Source organism: Microcebus murinus, chromosome 6 (genome assembly GCF_040939455.1).
Source record: "Microcebus murinus isolate Inina chromosome 6, M.murinus_Inina_mat1.0, whole genome shotgun sequence".
NCBI classification, from domain to species: Eukaryota; Metazoa; Chordata; class Mammalia; order Primates; family Cheirogaleidae; genus Microcebus; species Microcebus murinus.
In genome coordinates this window covers 110,347,241-110,368,016 of record NC_134109.1, presented here as the reverse complement: position 1 = coordinate 110,368,016, position 20,776 = coordinate 110,347,241, and the positions used below count along the sequence as shown (strand labels likewise).

Here is a 20,776-nt window from a genome sequence, read left to right as displayed (position 1 = left end):
CTTTCCTGGCCTCACTCCGATAGTGACATTCTCCAGTTCCAAGTTCCAGTATCCTAGGAAAGGGTTCTGATTCCTTGTCCACTCAGCAGCAAGGAAGTGTGGGTGTGGTCAGCCCAGCTCAGGACAAGTGCCCTAGGAAGAAGAGGGCAGTTCCCATTCACACCATAGGAGGCGGCTGAGGAGCACCTTGGGAAAACAGGGGCCCTTCCGAGCAGACAAAACAACGACTGTTCATTCTGTTCTTCGGCACAGAGATCTGGGGAGTCAGGCCTGCCCCTACCACCTGCTCCTCTCAGGAGAAGCAGGGAGGACTGGACTGGTTGTCCGCAACTGATGACAGTTGTGCAGCGGGGCTGAGAACGTATTATAATCCCCATTTTGTTATGCGGGCGTTTCCACTGTACCTGGGCTACTTCCCCCCACAATTGCACATCAGGTGTGTTGATGGTGGGTAGTCCCCATTTAGCCCAATGTCCTCCAACTTGCTTGGTGGTAAGAAGTGCTTCCCCACCTCCTATCCCTTGAGGCAGGCCTGGGCTTCCCTGAGATTCTATATCCTTATCCTTGTTAGAGGACAGCTTTAAATAGACTGCTGTTCCTAGCACTCAAACAGTTTTGGCTGAAAGCTAAAACATATCCAAGCCCAGAGCCATGCACTCCATTCCTTGGAAGGCCCAGCAAAGGACAGCAGCTGGCACCCATGGGCACATCCCCTAGCCAGGTGCTTTCCACGAGCATTGTTTCCAAGTTTCCCAACAACCCTGCAAAGTGGAACGATTAGGCCTGTTTTACAGAGAAGTGCAGTAATGTGCCCCGGGGTGCTGGCTGATCAGTGTAGAGCAGCGACATAAACCAGGGTATGCCAAGCCACCACCAGCCAGCGCACTGGAAGCCAATTATGCAAAGCAGGGCAGAGTGGAGGTCCTGCAGCGATGAGGGAGTGGGGGGCTGCTGCTTGCCCTGGGCTGACCATTTCAGGACAATTCTACTTGGGTCCAGGCCCTGAAAGAGATGCTGCTGGAGAAGTGGGGCCCAGTCTGCACACAAGGTGTGCGTGCGCGCTGAGAGCTACGATTACTCCGTGGCCATCGTCGCTATTGTTACACAGGTCAGAGAGCACTTTGGAAAGGACAGAGCCTGCTTCTGTCCTGCCCTGCGTGATTCCTTATACTTCCTGGTACTCATATCTCTGATCACAATTTTTAAATGTGTTTCCCCTGAGTGAATCCCTGGTTGGTGTCCAGCCTCCCTGAAGGCACGAGCTTTGCTTGTTTTGTTCTTTGCCACATTGCCAGTGCCTGGTCCCGGGACTGGCGAAAGAGGTGTTGGACGGATACGTGGGAAAGGGGAGGAGGAGCGTGCTGCAGAGCAGGAGTCCTCGCCCTGCTTTACAGAGGGGGAAATGAGACCAGGGAGGGGAAACTGATCAGGGTCACACAGGGAGCAGCAGCTGGGCTAGGCTAGAACCCGACCCAGTCAGGAGGGAGGCCACGGGAGACAGAGCAGAGTGAGACTCCAGACGCACGCAGGCAGCAGCCCTGGATAAATGTGTAACTACAGACTGCGTGTGGGGGGAGAGTGTTGGGGTGCCCTTAGCAAAGCCCTTCCTGCAGTTGAGACCCTGCTCTCTGGTGAGGAGCAACCTCCCCTTCCAGTGGGAGCAGAGGACGAACGGCGACGGCTCTCTCCAAGGCCGGGAGCCGCAGGCCCTTCCCAGAGTGGCCATTGCAACCAACCGGCTGAGAGCCGGCGGACGTGAGGCCTGTTAGAAGCCGCGCCGTTCATAGCGTCCTGCCGAGAGAGGGCAGAGAAGCTCGTGCATCTCCCAGGGTGGAAGACCATTATGCCCGGTCTTCACCACGACTCTCGATTTCCACCTCACTGAGACCAGTCTCGCTTTTGCACAAGGCACCTGCTGTTAGAACGGGTCTGCCTGTGTTGCGGGGACAAACTCCTGGTCCTCCACCGTGAGTCACCTGGCCCACGATGGTTGGGAGCGTTCAGAATGAAGGCTGGGGGCTGGAAGCTGCGTGAGGAATCCATAAGAATGCTAATAGTAGAAGCAGACATTTACTGGTTACTTGCTCCGTGCCAGACACTGTTCTCAGTGCTTCGCAAGCATAGTCTAACGTATTCCTCGTAAGTTACATGGGCACCTTGCCCCACTCACACAGCTGGCACGTGGTAGGGCCAGGATTTGGACCCAGGTCACCTGCCTCCAGACACCTGTCCCCATGCTCTGAAATCCCGACACTCAGCCCCTCGGGCGAGCCTCCCCTCACGGCATGCTTTGTGTTTTGATGTGTCTCCATGTGGCAAACCCTGAACCCTGGGACTGATTTAGAACTGGGCTTGGGGAGAGTGTAGGGAACATCCCAGCAGGGGGAAGAACACCGATGAGCCTGGAGGAGAAGAAGCTTGGGACTCTGAGGATGAGAAAGGCAGCAAGTGCGGTCACTTCAGAATCCTCTGGAGAGAGGAGATAGGCCTGGGTCACCGAGGCTCCCTGAAGATTTCGAGCCAGGCCTCCTCACAGCCACACATGGCACCTCTGGCCAGGATGCTCATCTGTCCCCAGCCCACCCAGAGGGACCAGCGTGGCTGGGATTCATTTCCATCTCAGTATCTGGTGCCTCTGAGGCACCCTACCACTCTTGCCCTCAGCCTAGCCCTGCCTCCAAACTGATGCTTTAAGAACGGGGTCGAGTGCACAGGGTCCCGAGTGAGTAGGGGTCCCCGTGGCCATGCCCCTCCTCCCCGTGGTCAGGCAGCTTCGGCTGGTCGCCGAGGAGACGGTGCCTGACGCACTCTCATTGGCCAGTTGCGGGTGAGAGTGAGCCTCCAGGCTGCTATCCCCGGTCACACCAGTGTGTGCAAGGGGCCACACATGTGTGCAGGGTGCGTGAGCACTGAACACGGAGTCCAGCCTTGCCGTGCTGTGATCCCAGGAAGGAGAGACCGCAGGATGGAGATGGGCCAGGGGCCTTTAAGAGGGCTCCAATGGTCGGAGCTTGGGGGCTTGGTTGGGACGTGGCTCAGCGCCCACCAGCATGGGTGCACGTCCCGACCTCTGTGTGCGTGAGGGTGTGGGCTTCCCCGTGGCTCTGTGTGTTAGTGTCAATGCACGGGTTCAGCTTACGCGTTTCAATGTAGCAGCTATTACCTGCTGCACACTGATGGTGTTTGCTCGTGCAGGCGCCTTGGAAAGGGTTTGTGCGGACACAGATTGCTGCGAGTCTGTGTGGGAGAATGTGTGAGGCTGCACAAGTGCGAGCTCTGCTGTGTGCACGTGTGTGCCTGCTGGAGGGGGCCTGTGTGTGAACAGAGAGGTGTGCACACTCACCCTAGAGAGGGGCTGCAGCCTCTCCCTCCTCTGCTCCTGCTGCTCATCTTCCCTTTTTGGATTCTGACGTTTGGATTGGGCCTCTCATGCTCAAGGGCCCACCGGAGCTCCCTGTCGCCTGGGTGGTGCTCTACAGAACTGCCTGCCTTAGCTGCCCAGACACCCACACCCTCCCCACCTCCCACACAGGCACCGACAGCCAGTAGGAGGGCAGAGTCTGTCTCTGGCCCAGGGGAGGCTTCAAGGGCAAGGATGAAGTGTTCAAAGTGGATTCTCCTTGTCCTAAGCCAGGGGAACTGCAGCTGACGGCCTGGGGCCCTTGAGAATCTGGTGCCTGCCTCTGACCTCCCCGCCTGCTCTCTACATGGAGGGCAGTCTCCCCTAGCCTGCCACTGCCTGGGGTCCCTGGGCAGTCGCAGGGTGCTGACCAGGTGTCGCCGCCCCTCATCTACCTGCTTCCCATGAGAGTGTTTGGAGAGCTTGTTTTTGTGGGGGAAGGGCTGGAGGTCGGCTGGAGGGCCCAGCTGGGACCTGGGAATCCGTCATGGTCTGCCCTCGCCGCTGCAGCTCTCAGTCTCACACAGAACTCCTCCCCTGCCCTCACTGCCAGCATTTCCTCCGTCTCTGCACAGCGGCAGGGGCCCACCAACCTTGCACTGGCCCTGTCCCTTCCAGCTATCCCGCAGGAGAAAGGGAGCAGCTGTCCTCCGGCTCTCGGCCAGCAGTGGCCAGGGAGTCCTGCCCGCGCTCTGGCTGCAGGTCTTCTACTGGTCCCTACCTCCCTGCTGGTGGCTCCATGGGGCAGAGGGTCTTGTCCACTCCTCAGGGGCTGTCTTGCCTGGTGGGACTCTTGGACCCCACCTTGTCCAACCCCAGCTGTACATAGAGGGAAAGTGAGGCAGAGGGGCAGGGACCCACCCCAGGTGGTGGATGACTGGCAGGCTGCCTGAGAAAGACACAGGGCTGACCTCCAGGTATGGAGGGGAGGTGGCTGCTCGGATGGCAAAGCCTCTAGGGGCTCTGCAGGTCCCAACTGACAGCGCCTTAGGGAGGTTTGGGGGACGGGCGAGGGCGGGGCAGGCGGATGGCCGCAGGCTCCTGCTCTGTTCCAGGCAACTGCACGGCGGTGTGAGGGCAGTATGAGCATGGGAAGAGGGGCTCATGGGCCCAAGGCAGGGCCGTGAATGTCCTGCTGACAGGCTGCGACTGTGCCTCACTTCAGCTAGGGGAGTGTGAGGGCAGGGAAGTGATACAGGGGATACCACTGAGGTGGGGTGGTGAGCCCTGGGGTGAACCCTGAAGATGGAAGGGAATTGGGGGGACACCCAGTCAGTTTAGGCTTCGCTCAGGCCCTTGGGAAGGGTCAGCCCAGAGAGGCTCAGGCACTTGACCAAGGCCACCCCCCCCTCCCACGGGGCTGCGGGGCTGTGCACAGAGCCCAGGAGAGACCCAGGCGTGGGAGGCTCACCCAGGCCTGGCTCCGGGAGGCGCTGAGGGGCAACTGTGCACACCTCCTGCCCGGGCCTCCCTCCTGTGCCCTTGGCGTGTCCTGACAGAGGCCCTGGGGCCGGCAGACGACAGAGGGGACGGGGGTTTACCGTGCCCACGTCTCTCCTCTTTACGACGCCATATTTTTCTAACGAGCAATGTAAATGTCTGCAAGTCAGACAGCAAAGTCAGGGTCTCCAGCTGTACCCCTGCTGGGACTGGGTGCCCGGCCAGTCTGACCTGTGTTCCCATGGGACGGCTTTCTGGATGCCGTGGTGCTTGTCTCTGCTGCCACCTCCCCGTTCAGCTGCGTCAGAGCTGGTGCTATTGCTGACTCATTCATTTTGTGACCTTGGACCTGTCACTTCTCCTCCCCCTGCCTCAGTTTCCTTATCTACAAAATAGAAGCACACATGGAGCATTTGTGCTTTCTAAGGTGGCATGATTCAGCTATGCAACCCTGGGCAGTGGCTCAGCCTCTCTGAGATTTGTGTTTCTCATCTTAAATTGGGAGACGGTCATGCTGATCACTGCCTTTGGGCTGCGTTCTGGCCCCTGGGAACCGACAGGCATGGTGCGGAGAGCCCAGCTCTCTTCCCTCCTGCCCGCCTTTATCTTTTCCTCTGCGCCATCCCTAGGATGGGCTGCCTCCACGGTGGTGTGTCACAGTCCAGATGGGGCTGAGGGGTGCGTCACAGTCCAGGGAGGGCAAGGGAGAGTCAGGCCCCCATCCCCACTGGGGTGGCATCCAGGGCACGAGAAGCCTCCTGGGGGCGTGAAGGCTGGGGTATGAAGGAGCTGGGTGAGGAGCGGGGCTGGGTTGAGCACTGGGGCATCCCCTGGTCTCCATGGCCCCCAAGGTCCCCACTCTAGCCTTCCCAGACACCAGCACTGCCACCTGGCATGATGACGGGCTTGGGCTGGGGATGCAGGAAAAGCCGTCGATAGGTCTATGGGAGGCGACAAACCCCCTTACAGGCTGAGCAGTCAGCTCCGGCAGGCCGTTAGAGGCTGGAGCTCCCAGGGGAGGGCTCTGTCCTCCCAGGGATGCGCTGCATGGCCGCTGGCCTCAGTCCCTCAGACAGGCTGCTGGGCCTGTGTCTTATACTCCAGTCTGAGGGCCTCACAGAGCTGCCAGGTGGACTGGGAGCGGGAGCGGGGAACTGACTGGCGACAGCTTTGATCCTGCCCCTGCCCCATGTGCCTGCCTACCCGTGCCACAGCTCACTCGCCATCCCAGTCCACCGGGGGGGGGGGGGGGGGCGCAGGAGCTGATGTGGCTGTGCCCACTCCCGAGATGAGAAGCCTGAGTCTGGAGTGGTTCCAAGTGAGGGGCCCAGTCTGGCGCTTTCTATGCAGTGAAGTATGGAGCCTGAGTATGAGTCCCCACTTCAGCCCTACCGGTGGTGGCCTGGGAAATCACTTCTCCTCCTTGAACCTCAGTGTTCGCATCTGAGAGAGAGCATATTAGACCCACCTCATGGTAGGCTCCAGTAGGAAAGCGCGTGTCCTGGTGCCTGGCCCAAGGCCCTGCTGAACAGCGGCGTGGTGACTGCTGCTGGACTTCCTCGGCACCGCCCTCCGGCGCCTGCCTGCTACAGGAAGGGCACTGGAGCAGAGGGCGGCTAACTTGGGTTCAAGTGCTGGCTCTTTACTTACCACCTATAGGTCACTGGGCCGGGCACTGCCACTCTAAGCCCGCTGCTCCTGGGCAAGCTGTCGCAGCCTATACAGTCCCTCAAAGCCATGAGACAGCAGCGGTCCCTATGGAAGGTAGCTTCCGAAGGTGGCTGCAGCGACGCTCATATCCTGCCTGTCCTTTTGCCGTGTGCCTGTGTAGCTCCTCCTGTCAAGAGGTGGGAACTGTCCTCCCTCCCATCGACTCTGGGGCACCTGTGACCTGCCGTGACCAACGGAATGCAGCCGATGGGAGCTGTGGGACCTGGCGAGGCTTCCGTTCTGGCCATTTTGGAGCGCAGCGCCCCTGTGGAGAAGCCCGGCCAGCCTGCAGAGACCAGGCGCAAAGAGAGAAGCCGCTGTCCTCCAGCCTTCTGGGATCCCCGCCGAGCGACACACAGAGGCCACCTGGGATCCTCAGCTCCAGCCAGGTCTCCCCCATCGACACCCACACGGCAGATGATGTCCTCACCAAGCCCTGCCCAAGTGGCAGAACTGGGGACAAATAAATGGTTATTGTTTTAAGCCACTAAATTTTGGGGTGTCGTTATGCAAAAATAGATAACTGATATAGTCCCTCATCTTTTCTGCACCGTCTTCATCAAACTGGCTTGTGCAAGGTTGAGCTCCTGCCACAGCTGATTGGGCAGGGGGTGGGCACCCAGCCTCAAGGCAGCCAACCCATTGGCTGGTGGGTGGCCAATCTGACTTTTGCTTCTCTTGCGAGCCAGACAGGAAGGAGGCTGGAGCTGGGGCAGTTTACATGGGAGCTGGGGGGGACGCTCCGTCCTGTACCGGCTGGTATGTCCTCAGAGGACACCAGATTGAGGAGAGCAGCGGGAAAGACGCCGGTCCGTGGAACCGGCTTGTGCAAGTGCTCCACTAGATCCTTTCACTCCGGCTGGTCCGTGTTGCCCTACTCCTTGTGCCTCACGTATCCTGACTCCAGGCCCTAAAGTACTCAAGGGCCCTTGTCCAGCTGGTGACAGAGCTTCCCTAGGGACTCCTGACACCAGCTGGGAGTCTACACTGCTCCTCTGACTCCTTCTCCCTTGTTCTCTCTCTGTGCTATCATCACGCCCGACATACACAGGGTGTAGCCTTGTCCTCCAGAGCCCCAGGGCACGGCTGCTCTCTGCCCTGGGCAGACTGGACGGACAGACGGCGCTGCCCGAGTCTGCTCCCACCCTCCCCCGCAGCCCTGAGGCCTCCAGTGGCAAAGCAGAGGGCAGGCCCAGGTTTGGTTTCCAGCCCAACGGCCGTGGAGCTCCAATTCTCTTGGCTCCCGCGTGTCCTGCACACACTGTCACCCTGCCGGCCCTGAGTTCAGCCACCGGAGAGGGAGGGAGCTGCATGTGCCTAAGGGTGCCACGCTGACAACAGTGGTCATGAGTGCACCCCAAACAGGGCCACGCACCATTAGGCGCACTTTACAACACTGTCTTTAATCTTCCCAGACACCCTATAAGCATAGGGTTCTTGACCCTACTCTGCATATGGGACTCAGTGGTGGCGATGGGATTTGGACCAAGGTCTGCCTGACTCCAAAGCCCCTGTTCCATTTGCCACTCTGCTGTGTAACTCTAGGCGGGTTTCTTTCCGTCTCTGAGCCTTGTATTCATTCTGACTTGTGAGGGCTGAGCCAGGAGGGGTCCTGGTGCTCATTGCTCCCTCCAATACTCACCTTCCTGTGTTGTCCTTGGCAGGGCCCACTGCGGGCTGCGGTGGGTTCCCAGTCTTCAACTTTCTCTTCAAGGCACACCCGTCTCACAAAGAGCAGTCCAGGAGGCTGCTCTGGTCTTGGTCTCCTGGAAAGTGCGCTGGACTCTCAGGATTCGGCATCTTGCTTCCCCCAGTCGCTTCCTCCAGCCTCATCCCCGTGGCCCCGGACAAGGGCGAGCAGAGCAGCCCGCTGCCTGTGGGGCTGGAGGTGGCAACACACCCTGACTCCACAACCCCATGGGATCTAAGCCAGGGGGCCACAAGGCCTGCGGGGGAATGTGGGTGGCCCAGGAAGGTTCTGGTCCCCAAACCGCACCTGGGTTCAGGCTCCGAGGTGCGTGGGCCAGGGCAAGGGGGCCAGGAGGCCTGCAGGCCAGGGAGAAGGTAGCTTCTCCAGCCTGGCTTCCCTGGATGGTCCCCTTAAGTCTGGCAGGGCTCTTAGCAGCGGTGGCCGTCATTTCCTCTTCCACAGAGGAAGGCCACACAGCTGGGAAGGCTGCACCGGGACCAAACCCAGGCCTCCTGGCTCCCGGCCTGGGCTCTGCCTAGGCCCAGGCTCCTTTGCTGGGGCCAACCCAGTCTGCTGAGGTCGGGCACTCACACCCCCCAGCCTGACCCTCTTCCCCCATCCGAAAACAACCTAATGATCTTCTCGTGTCCTTGAGTTTCCTCAGGGGGTCAGTTCCTTCCAGTAGCCAGGAATAAATTGGCCCCTGACCCGCACGCTCTTACCAGAACCTTGAGGCATCCCAGAGGGATTGTCACAATCCCACAAGCTGTCTTTTGTGGAGGACAGTGCCAACCGGGGCTTCCAGGGCTGGGGGATGCAGGCCTGTGCGCTGGTCTCTGTTGGGAGGTGGGCAGGCCCGCCGGGTTCTGAAGCCTCACATGCCAGCACTGGCCCCTCATTGCATACAGGCGACTCACACACCCTAGGAATCCTCTCCCTGCACTGTGTGTTCCCAAAGTGATCTCCTGCCTGGCGTGCCTTTAGGAAGCCCTGAGCCAGGTTTAGAAGCCTGTGGCTCTAGGAGTCTGGAATCAGGCCCTGGTTCTGTCACTTTGAAGCTGTGTGACTTCTGATAAGCTACCACCCTCTCTGGTCCTCATCCTCTGCATCCGTATTAGAGTTGGATTATCATCACCATTACCATTCATAGAAGGATCACTGAGTGCCAGGGACCGCCCCACTCAACAAACACACCTGTGTTCCCTCATTTAATCCTCCTAACGACCCAGGCTAGTAAGACCGTCTTTATTTTATGGGTGCGAAGACTGAGGCTAGAGGAGTGAAGTCACAGTCCCACCCAGCTGGCAAGCACCAGAACTGGAGCTCAAACTCAAACCCACCTCCAGCCTCACAAGCACCAGTCCAGGCTGCTCCGGGGAGCCTCAGCCTTCTGCACCCCGTGTTCCAGGACCCTATGGGGAGAGGATCGCGTTTCTTCCCCAGGGATACCACCATGGTTCAGAGGGCTGGAGCGCTCCCCGGAGCCAGGGACAGGCCTGGTTGGTGGCGGGGGCGTGGGGTGGGGGTGAGGAAAGGCTGGCCCAGCCATGGCCAAACGGCATCAGCGGGACCCAGAAGCAGAGCAGCCTCTCAGGCATGTCTTCAGATCGAATGAATGAGTGAGTGCCAGCGCCACGCTGGACTCTGCCCACACGCCCTCCCACAGAGGCTTGGTTTAGAAGGTGCTAGGCGCAGCTACTTCGTTCCTGCCAGCTTGGGTGGGGCCGCGAGCCCTGCCTGGGAAGAGCCTGACTGGAAAGGCTGCATGCTGGAAGTTTCTTTCCGCTGAGGGCCGACTTCTCTAGTGCTCCCTGCTGTGTTCAGCCTGGTCTGTGCCGTGGCTCCTGCTCTGCTTGGCTCTCCTCCAGCGTGAGGAGAAGTGGGGAGCAGGGCCATGCTGGGCCAACTGTGGGGCAGAATCCAAGGGGTCCCCAGGGAGAAAGAGGAACTCGAGAAGACCCGGCCTCCCCGGCGCTGGGCCTCCCTCCCAACAGACGCGGTGCGGAGCACATGGCTGCTGGTGAGCCACCGGCCCAGCTTTCCGAGCCAAGGCCCCTGACTCTGGGGAAGGTCCAAGGTGACAAGGTGACTGCCTGGCACGTCCCACTCTGTTATATGGGGCGTCACTCTCTGGGGCTGAGCTTGGAGCGTCAGGTGTGGTTTGGGAGGGATGGGCTGGGGAGGGTGGGCAGGCGTTGTCTGGCCCTCCTGCCAAGCTCATGTGCAGGTGGATTCCAGCCTCGAACCCTGAACCCTGGAAGTCCAGGACAGGCTCAGAGGACGGCCCGATAGAAGACAGGGCAAAGCTGGGTGGCGACCTGGGTCTGGTAGCCTCCTGCCCCCACTGACTGGGCACTTTATGTGTGAAGCGGCATACTGTAGGTGTTCAATAAATGCTTACAGAAAGAAGGCTTGTATAGGTCCAGGCCAACACTTGAGGGGCCTCCAGCCCCTAGGGCGGCTCCCAGCCCAGGGGTGGGAGGATCTCTGGTGCTCACAGGCTGCAGGACTCCCCGTGGGTCTAGGGCCCATCTCTCCAGCCAATGCCTCTGGCCGCAGCCCGGTCCCTGGTCCCCCAGCCCTGCCCTCATGGAGGTCCCTTCACCAGCCCAGCCCCACAAAGATAACAATGACCATAATGAGAACAGTCACCCGCACGTGTGCACAGCGCTTTACAGGTTACAAGGTGTTCCACATACATCATCTCATCAATCCCTCACAACAGCCCTGTGAGGTAGGCAGGGTGGGGGTAATGTTCCCATTTGTACAGATGTGGAGACTGAGGCCCAGAGAGGCTAATGACCTACTTGAGGCCACACAGCAAGTGAGCAGCAGAGCTGGATCAGAGACTAGGTGTCAGTCCTACCTCTGGCCCCTGGCTCTCTCCACTGGCTGTGCTGTCCCCCAGGAGGACCCCAGCCCCTGTCCAGAGTCCTGGCTCTCACCCCCTGGCAGTGTGCTGCCTGGCAGCCTGGCAGCCCTGTCCCTCCACCTGCTCCCTGCAAACAGCCAGCCCAGGTCTGGGCCGGGCCGCCACCTGCCTGCCCCATGGCATCCTGGCGGGGGCAGGCAAATGGGGCCGGAGCCTCCTTTCCTGTTTTCCTGAGTGATCCCTCCCCACAGGGGAAGAGAAGAGTAAGGAGGAAAAGAAGGAGGAGGAAGAGAAAAACAAGAAACTGAGTTGGAAGAGGCCCTGGAGCAATCAGGACGTCAAAGTTTGCATTCCGACTAGCTATAGGAAATAGTTTTTTTTCTCTTTTTATTATTTCAAGTTTTCATAAAAATCCATAATTATTGAAACCCAAGTTACAGAGGAAGTTCGTAACTTTTTTATTGAATTGACTCTGCCGCGTGTCGGTCTGCCGGCTTTCAACTCCAGCCTGTCAGTGAGCGCCCTGTGCAGGTGGCGTCCCAGGCCTGGACTTCTGAGGTCCTGGTAGAAAGAGGGCAGGTGGCGAGGGCTGTGGGACAGCACGGGTGGGCGGAGGGGCAAGAGACCACGTGGAGGGGAATGGAGGAGGGGAAGGACGGGGAGTTAGCGGGTGGCGGCCAGGCCCCTTCCCCTGCCCGGCCGCCCGGGGGTCCCTGCCCCCCGCCCGTCCTCATATCATCTTCATGTTGAACTTGCGGGGCGCGTCGGCGGAGCTGATGCCTGCATCTGACTTCCGGGGCACGTACTCGATCTCGATGTTGTGCTTCGTGTTGCCCTTGCCCCGGCTCCAGAGGAACAGCAGCACCAGGCAGAAGAGGACGACACCCAGGAAAGAGATGAAGCCCATGGTGGTGGCGATGATGAGGGTCTTGATGTCAAAGGGGAAAGGCACGGTGGCGCGGGTGCTGTTGGCCTCTCCCTCGCCCGGCTGGTTGGAGATGAAGGCGAAGGTCTTGTTGGGCTGGTGGGGCCAGTCGGGAGAGTAGCTGCGCACGTGCAGGTGGGCGGGCATGGAGTCGTTGCCGCCCGCATTGGCGGCGATGCACAGGTACGTGCCGTTGTCCTGGATCTGGGCGTAGCGCACCTCCAGCGTGCCATCGGGGAAGACTGTAAGCCGCCCGTTGCTCTTGGCTGAGACCAGGTGCTTGCGGGGCGAGAGCCAGAGGATGGCAGGTGGCGGGTCGCCGTCTGCACGGCACACGAACTGCACCGTGTGGCCCTCGTCCACAAACACCTGCTGGGCCTTGCGGTCCCGGATACGGGCTCGGCGGCAGGTGAAGTAGTTGGGCAGCAGCACGTCGGGGAAGTCCTTGAACTCCTTGCCCTGGACGAACTCAGGCGTGGCGCACGTAGGCTGCTGCCGGTTGAAGTTGAGCCGCCAGCGGCGCCGGAACACCCACAGGAGCCGGCAGTCGCAGGCCAGTGGGTTGGAGTCCAGGATGAGCGTCTCCAGGTTGCCCACCGAGTGGAAGGCCGACTCCTCCAGGGTGGTCAGCTGGTTGCTGGAGACATTGAGCACGCGCAGGTAGTTGAGGCCGCGGAAGGCGTAGGGCTCCACCACGGCCAGCTGCCCGCCCACCAGCTGGATCTCCTGCAGCCGCAGCAGCTCGTGCAGCATGGAGCCCTCGATGGTGCCGATGGGGTTGTAGGAGAGGTTGAGGAAGCGGAGATAGACCAGGTGGCGCACGGCCAGGTAGGGCACGGCAGTTAGATTGCAGTGGGTGATGGACAGGGACGTCAGGTTGAGGCCGTAGAGGCAGTTGGGTGTCATGGTGTCCAAGTAGGGCCAGTGGGAGATTTCTAGGACCTTGAGCCGGTACAACCTCTTGAAGGAGTAGTCCCGGATGGCGTTGATGCTGAGGTGCCGGAGCCTCAGGACGAGGAGACCGTGCAGGTGGGACAGCGCTTCGGTGGGGATGGAGGTCAGGTTGCACTTCTCCAGGGTCAGCTGCTCCAGGCTGTTGAGGCCGCTGAAGGCGCGGTGGGAGATGTACACGAGGTCGTTGTCGCCGACCTCCAGCGACTTGAGGTTGTACAGGTCCTGGAACATGTAGTCCAGCAGGATGACAATCTTGTTCTCGCTGATGTCCAGCTTGGTCAGGTTGCTGAGGCCGGTGAAGACGCCCAGCGGGATGAGCTTCAGGCGGTTGCTGCGGAGGCCCAGCGTGCGGAGGTTGAAGAGGTTGTTGAAGGCGCCGGGCTCCACGGCGCTCACGACGTTCTCGTTGAGCTCCAGCTCCTCCAGGTGCGGGAAGCTGGCGAACTCGTCCTGGTTGAGCGTCTTGATGCGGTTCTTACCCAGGTCCAGCAGGCGAGTCTCGGTGGGGATGCCCTCCGGCACAGCCACGAAGCGCTTTCGGTGACAGAGCACGGCGCGGTCCTGGGCGGAGCACTCGCAGCGGGGCGGGCAGCCCGAGGCAGAGCCCGACAGCACCGAGCCCAGCACCAGCAGGAGGATGGGCTGCCAGCAGGCCAGGAGGGGGCTGGGCGCGCTCCTCGCCCCCGGCGGCATCCTCTCGCTCACCTGCAGCAGGGGCAAGCACAGGGCAGCGCCGCTGTCAGAGGGCAGGTGGCTGGGACCCCACCAGGGCCCTCCCGCCTGTCCCGATGACCCTGCCACAGACGGGGAGGAGGGAGGGGTCCACATGCCCAGGCCAGAGGGCCCCGCCACCCCTGCTGCGCACTCCCTGCCTCTCACCCTGCCCAGTCTTCCCAGAGGACCCTCCGGCAGCCCTGGGATGGGGGTTCAGGGAAGGGCGGGCCACCCCAGAGGAGCCTGGGGCACTGGCGCCACCTCCCTTACATTCCGGCTGTGTGACTCCAGGCGCCCCTACCGAGCCTCAGCTCCCCTGCTGCCATCAGGGATGAAGCCGGGCTGGCCGCCCTGGGCTCACTGAGGGACTGAAGGGCTCGAGGGCCCAGGCCCCAGGGAACGCCAGAGGAGGCTTCGGAGAGCAGCTGGTGCCCCGCCCCGCCTGCAGGGCAAGGGCTTCCAGGCTGCTGGGACCCTACCACTCAGCCTTCAGTCCTGAGCTCCCCCAGGTGCTGACTATGTGCGCTACCCACCACCACGGCTGGGCCTGCAGCCCAAGAGTCCTGGGCAGTCAGCAAGCCCAGTGGTACGCTCTGCTCCCTGCTGGGGTTCCCAGGTGGCTGGAGGCCCCTCCTCCAGAAAGCCCTGCCCTGAAGCCACCTCCCCCTTCCCCTGCAAATCCTACCTGGCCACCCTGTGGGTCTGACTCCTCCCTTCCTCTGGGGCCCAGGGCTGCCTGGGTGCAGACTCCTGAGCTCCGGGCCAGACCAGAGACGCTCGCTGCCCCCAGCCTTGGCTCCTGCGGGGCTCTCCTCCCGGAACACCGCCCACCCGGCTGTTGAAATGCCCCCTCCCAGCCTAACTTAAGCCCACTGCTCTGAGACGCTTGTTCTGGTCCCAGAAGGAAGCATGCGCCCCCTCGAAAGGCCCTCGAGCCTCTGCCTTTCAGGGTCCCAGCCACCTGGGCCCAGGGCTCCGTGTGGCCGCTAGTCAGCCTCCCACAGCCCAGGAAAGCCTAGGCCACCCTGAGGTGCCTGTCCACACGGCAGGGTTGAGGACGGGAGGCGCAAAAGCGCAAGCTGGGCCCTGAAGCCACGCAGGACTTGGGGGTGGTGACAGGAAGTCGTGGCAGGAGGGCGGGGGCTGCAGGTGGAGTGGCACGAGTGAGCCGGCCTCCCTGCACTCCCGCCCCCAGACCGCCTCCCTGCCTGCCCCGCCTCCCTGTCCCTGTCCACCCGCGGGTGGGAGGGCTGGTCTGGACCCCCGGAGCTCGCGGTCTCTGGGGGGCATGTCCCACTTCTCTGCCCCACTCAGGGCCTTCTCCCAACCTCCCAGCCCCCCACGCCTCCACGCAGCTTGTTTCCACGGCCACAGCCGTCCACACGGCAGCCATCACGGCAGCTGGGGCTTGGAGACGTGTGGCTGCCCCAGGACCCTCGGCGGCGTGGGGGCAGAGCTGGGACAGGAGCTCTGGTCTGTCAGACCAAGGGCGCCTCACACTTTCTGCCCCTCTCTCAGGCCTGACAGGCACTTCCTGGTTGTTGATCGACTAACTGACTGATTAACCAGAGAGGGCTCAGGGTGTCACTGACATATTATGGAATCTGCAAGGTTTTTGTCACCCCCAGGGCTTTGTCCCCGCTGACCCTCCCTCGGCCCCTTTCGTCCTCCCCACCCAGACTCCTCGGGCCACCTCTCCCCGCCCCCCGCGGCCAGCCTAGCTTCCACAGCCACACGCGCCGGTGCCCGCCAGAGATGCAAACATCCTGATGGGGATCAGCAAGTGACTGGGCCGGCCGGCGGCGGGACAGGAGCTGCTGGAGGCAGCTAAGGAATGAGGGGGCTCATGGGGACGCGGGCCCCCCTGAGATGTGGGGAAGCCCCTTATCCACATGTGATTCTGGCTGCTGCCACCTGGCCTCAACCTACCCATCTACCTCCTCTTCCACCACAGCCCCCAGCAAGGCCACCCGGTGCCCCCACTTGTCCCACACGTTCCTGCCTCTAAGCCAGCTCCTTCTGGAGCTTTGTGGCCTTCTACCCCAAAGGCTACCTCCTCCACGAAGCCATCCTTGACCTACTCCATCAGATATCATCTCTTGCCCATAATGCCGAAGCCACTTTATTCGTATTAGCAGTGATACTGTGTAATTGGTGTGCAGCATACCTCATTCCCAAAGGGCTTTGAGCCACATGACTGAAAATTTATGCTATAGGATGATAAGGAGATAAAAGGTAAAGAAGGGAAGCCAGTCAGGAAAGAATGATACAAAGTCCTGCATAATGACTAAAAGAGAGAGCTTTCTAGTGACCTGGCCTAAGCCAAGAGGGAAACATGCCTCCCAACCTCAGCACTTGGCACCTCTCCTGTCGTGTATGTTTAAGCAGGGGTCAGTCACGGGCACCTCATGGGTACATTTGTCTTATTACTGGAGGGTGAGGTGCCTACGGCAGACAGTGTCTCTAGCCTCAGAGCAAGGTGTGGCACAGAACAGACCTCAGTGAATGTTTCCTTTTCTTTTTCGAAACAGTCTCACTCTGTTGCCTGGGCTAGAGTGCTGTGGCATCAGCCTAGCTCACAGCAACCTCCAACTCCTGGGCTCAAGCGATCTTCCTGCCTCAGCCTCTGGAGTAGCTGGGACTACAGACACGCGCTACCATGCCCGGCTAATTTTATATATATATATATATATATATATATATATATATATGTGTATACACACACACACACACATTTTAATTGTCCAGCTAATTTCTATTTTTAGTAGAGATGGGGTCTCGCTCTTGCTCAGGCTGGTCTTGAACTTCTGAGCTCAAATGATCCTCCCGCCTTGGCCTCCCAGAGTGCTAGGATTACAGGCGTGAGCCACCATACCTGGCCAGTGAATGTTCTTTGAAAGCAGTGTGTGTGCGTGAGTGAGTTTTTGCAGGGATGAGTTTCTGTAGCTTCTGACGGAGCTGAGCCTGGAGCAGGCCCACTGCAGTGAGCGGTCCGGGAGCTGAGGGTGCTGGTGGAAAGCTGGCCAGCCGTGCCCTCTCCAGCTGCCGCCTCCAAGCCTGGAGGACCCAGAGCCATGGGCCATGCTCCATGGGGCCACGCTAGCTGTGGGAGGACACATCTTATGAATTGCCTCCTGCCCTGCCTTTTACACGTGCTGTCCTGAAATGTGGAGAAACTGAGGCCCAGAGAGGGTAGGTTGCTTGCCCAAGCTGACACAGCAAGAGCACAGCATATTAGGCCTAATATCCTGGCTTCACACCCCCATGTGTCCCTGTCATCTAGGGATGCTGGCAGGGTCACGTCCAAGGGGTCACACAAACTGCTGAGTGGGCAATGTGCTGCTTCTGCCATTCTAGCACCGTTAGTCCTGCTGGCCACTCTTGCGATCGCCAAGAAGAGGTGTTTTATGCATTTTAATCAGTGTTTTATTTTGGATCCTTGTCCCCTAAAGGGCTTTCCATAACGGTGAGCTTAAAAATTGGACCAATAAATACAAAGGAAATAAACACCAAGGGCAGGCAGGTGGGCAGGCGGGGGAGTGCTGTGCCCGGGCACACAGGCCTGCGGCAGCCAGAGCCCTCAGCGCAGCGGCAGCCAAGCCGTCGGGCACGCTGCAGAGTTGGGCAAGCCCCAGGCTCTGAGCTGCCCTGCAGTGGAACCAGGCAGGCCGCCAGCCACACCACACCCTCACTCCTGCCCCCAGGGCAGCTCCCCTGGCTCAGAGGGTGCCCCTCGACAGGTGCAGTCCCTGTGGCCAGCCCGCCACGCGGCCGGCCAGCGTCCGCAATGCTCGCTTCCCCGCTGCACAGGGAGGGCGAGATTCCAGGTCCCTGAGGGAGCCACCACAGAAACTAGGCTCTCCCCAGCTGGAAAGTCAGCACCTCAAACCTGGTTGGGAGTAAAAGGGTGTGTGGGGGGCAGTTCTGGCCCCAGATTGCAGTTCTGCCAGGGCTGGAAGGATCTATTTGAGGGTGGCCCCAGGTTGGCTGGCTGCCCTGACTGGGACATCACATTCAGAGTGTCCCTACAAGGCTCAGGGCTGGGGAGGGAGACTGATGGAGAAGGAAGGAGAACTGCCCATGAGCAGGTTCGAGAACCACTGAGGGGGGTCAGAGGTCATTCTGTCCCGTAAGACAGCATCCCGGGGGCAAAGGGTGCGCCTACCTCCCAGCACCCAGCCAGGCCCACCCTCTTTCTGAAAAGGGGAGGGACTAACATTTGAAGAAAAGGGGAGGGACTAACATTTGAAGAAAAGGGGAGGGACTAACATTTCAAGAAAAGGGGAGGGACTAACTTTTGAAGAAAAGGCGAGGGACTAACATTTCAAGAAAAGGGGAGGGACTAACATTTCAAGAAAAGGGGAGGGACTAACTTTTGAAGGGGAGGGACTAACATTTCAAAAAAAGGGGAGGGACTAACTTTCAGAAAAGGGGAGGGACCAACATTTCAAGAAAAGGGAAGGGACTAACTTTCAGAAAAGGGGAGGGACTAACATTTCAAGAAAAGGGGAGGGACTAACTTTCAGAAAAGGGGCGGGACTAACATTTGAAGAGCCCCTGCTATGGGCCATACACATTGTCTCAGAATCCCACACACCAGCATTCAAAAGAGGTATTTCTCATCCATTTTACAGATGAGAAAAACTGAGGCTCTGAAAAGGGAATTCACTTGCCTTGGGCCTAAGCCACAAAGCTAGCAGGTGGCAGAGCTCTTCTCCCGGCCGCTGCCTGCCCCAGGAGCTGCCTGGTGTGGAGGGGACTTCTCCTGGAGCTTGGCGGTCCAGGGGAGGGGCTGGCGTGTCAGGGCAGCGCCAGGGCGAGGCCCCAGGGCTGAGGGAGGGCACTAGCCCTCAGCTACACCCCAGTGTCCTGCCTCCAAAACCTGACAATGCCTCTCCCCAGCCGTCAGAAAGTGGCCTGCCAAACACACCGGCGTCCCGTCCTCCTGCCGTCCCTCTCCAGGGCCTGCGGCTGCTGCCTATGCTTGAATCTCACCTAATTTGGGGCTGGCTGCGGCGCAGGATGGCGGGTTTAGTTATTTTAGGTTCACAGTATCGATATTTCATGGTGCTCCCACTCAGCGCTCCGCAGGGACGCAGGGATCCCCACGAACAGGCACGGCGTCCAGCGTGGAGGCACCACTCCACGAAGGCTGCGGCCTGCGCCTCCGAGCCACGGCCTCCAGTCCTCAGCCTGGCTGCGTGGCCTGGCGGCCCCGCGCTGGGAAGTGGGTGGGTGTGCGTGGTCTCGTCTCGCCCAGATGGCTGCCGGGCGGTGGCTGGGTCTGAGGAGGGACGGCAGGCAGGCCTGGGAGGGCCCGAGGGCTTCAGACAGCCCGCGAGGGCCTGCCCAGCCCCGCCAGGAAGGGACCAGCAGAGCAGGAGAGGGAGAAGGCGGCAGAAACGGAGAGACAGAGACACACAGGAGACACAGGTGGGTGAGACAGCAGACAACGGAGGTGAGATGGAGGCAGGAAAGGCCAAGGGGGAGCAGGAGGAAGACTGGGCTGGGGGCAGGCGGAGGGGCCCGAAGTTGGGGAAAAGAGGACCGTGCGGGGCTCACCCCGCGGACCTGAGCTCCCTCCACGTTGCAGGTGGAGCGTTGGGCCTGCTGGGGGCTGAGACTCAGAGGCGAAGGGACTCCCGCCGGGTCACCAAAGCACAGACGCAGGGCAAGGCCTGGAGTCCCTGTGACCTGCCCTGTTCCCCAGTCCCTGCCTGCCTGCCTGCCTGCAGTCCCTTCTTACTGTGGCTCCAGAATGCTGCTAGTCCAGTTTATGAAATGACAAAGCGGCCGGAGGAAGTGCCGCTGCCCAGAGCCAGCTGGGCCAAGGGGCCATTTAGAAAGGACTCCAGTGGTCGCCCCAACCCGGTCCTTTCTCCCACTGCAATGGCCACGCGCCCACAGCACCTGGCTCAGAGCCCCGCCCCGAGCAGCTCTTCTCAAGCCCCAGGAAGGAGCAGCTTCTGCCGGTCCCTGCGGGTCTCAGCCCCTCTGACCAGCACTGCTGGCGTGCTTCTCTCCCTGCCTCTGTGGGAGCCTCCGCAGCCTCCTGTCAGGCGCCAGATCGAGAGCCCCCCTGTACGGCACCCGCGCCGCGTCTGGCAAAGGGGCCACGAGAGTGAGAGCCGTCAGGGGACGGGCATGCGAACAGGAGAGAACGGGAGGGCTCTCCGGTGTCTTCAGCAGAGGGAGCGGCACTGGGAGGTGGCATGTGGCCCGGCCAATGTGAGAGCACCCTGGGACTCCTACCGGCTTCTCTCCTGCCCCAAACCTGCCCCAGTCCCCGGACTCCTTTTAAAGACTCTCCTTTCTGGCTTTCCGGGGCTGACACCTGTCCTGGCCAGTCTGATCCAGCAGAGCCGGGGAGCAGGGCTGCCTCGCACATGGGGAGGGGAGGCAGACCGCCCGAGAGGGCAGCGCCCAGGCTGAGCTCCTGCCGGGGAGGCCCAGGCCCACTGAGGCGCTGGCAGTGTCCGCCCGGCTCCTCTAGGCTGGCCCGCCTTTGCCTGCCCTCTCCTCCTCCTCCTCCTCCAGCTGCCCCCATGGGGAGAGGAAAATCAACCTGGAAGAAAATTGAGGTCATGTCCTTTGTCGTGTATAATTCTTTATTTTCCTTTAGCTCTTGGTGCTGGCAAAGAGTTGCCGGCGCCGGGTGTGCGCTGGCCAGAGTGGGCGTGTGTGCAGCTGCCCTCCTCCACAGCCGCTCTCCCAGCTCAACCCTCGCCGATTGTGCTCCCTGGACTCCGCTGTCCTCATCAGGTGGCTGCCAGGCACCCCTGGATGCCCTGGGCAAGCACCGGCCCCTTGCACTTGAGAGAGGGTGCCCCTGCCCGCCCACCGCCCACCCTGCCAGAGCGTGGCCGTCACAGGAGCTGCCAGCCTCCCGCCAGCCCGCAGCCCCAGGCCATTTGTGGGATAAATTATGAATTTTAATTGTCAGAGCATCTTAGTGTTTAAAGGCTTCTATATATAGGCTCTGCCCTCTAGGAGTGGCAGGGAGCAGCAGCCAAGCTGGGCCTAGCGGGGGCTCATTCTAGGTGAGGAAAAGGCTGAGGCCTGGGCTCCTGC

General features: G+C 60.6%; 1 protein-coding gene and 1 long non-coding RNA gene across 5 annotated transcripts in view; one reads left to right on the top strand and one right to left on the bottom strand.

Moving 5' to 3' along the window:
* Window positions 1-174: 174 nt before the first annotated feature.
* LOC105854828 (uncharacterized) lies at window positions 175-7,042 on the top strand. The gene is made up of 3 exons (XR_001146321.3): window positions 175-436; window positions 1,000-1,108; window positions 6,672-7,042. It is a non-coding gene; the product is annotated as an uncharacterized LOC105854828 (long non-coding RNA).
* Window positions 7,043-10,883: 3,841 nt separating this feature from the next.
* Window positions 10,884-20,776, bottom strand: part of LINGO1 (leucine rich repeat and Ig domain containing 1) — a 163,180-nt gene continuing 153,287 nt past the window's right edge. For all 4 annotated transcript variants that reach the window (XM_012735392.2, XM_020286095.2, XM_012735396.2 and 1 more), the window contains one exon: window positions 10,884-13,696. In XM_012735392.2, the coding sequence (XP_012590846.1) occupies window positions 11,843-13,684 (1,842 nt within the window). In that variant the 5' untranslated portion in view covers window positions 13,685-13,696 and the 3' untranslated portion in view covers window positions 10,884-11,842. The remainder of the gene's footprint in view (window positions 13,697-20,776) is intronic.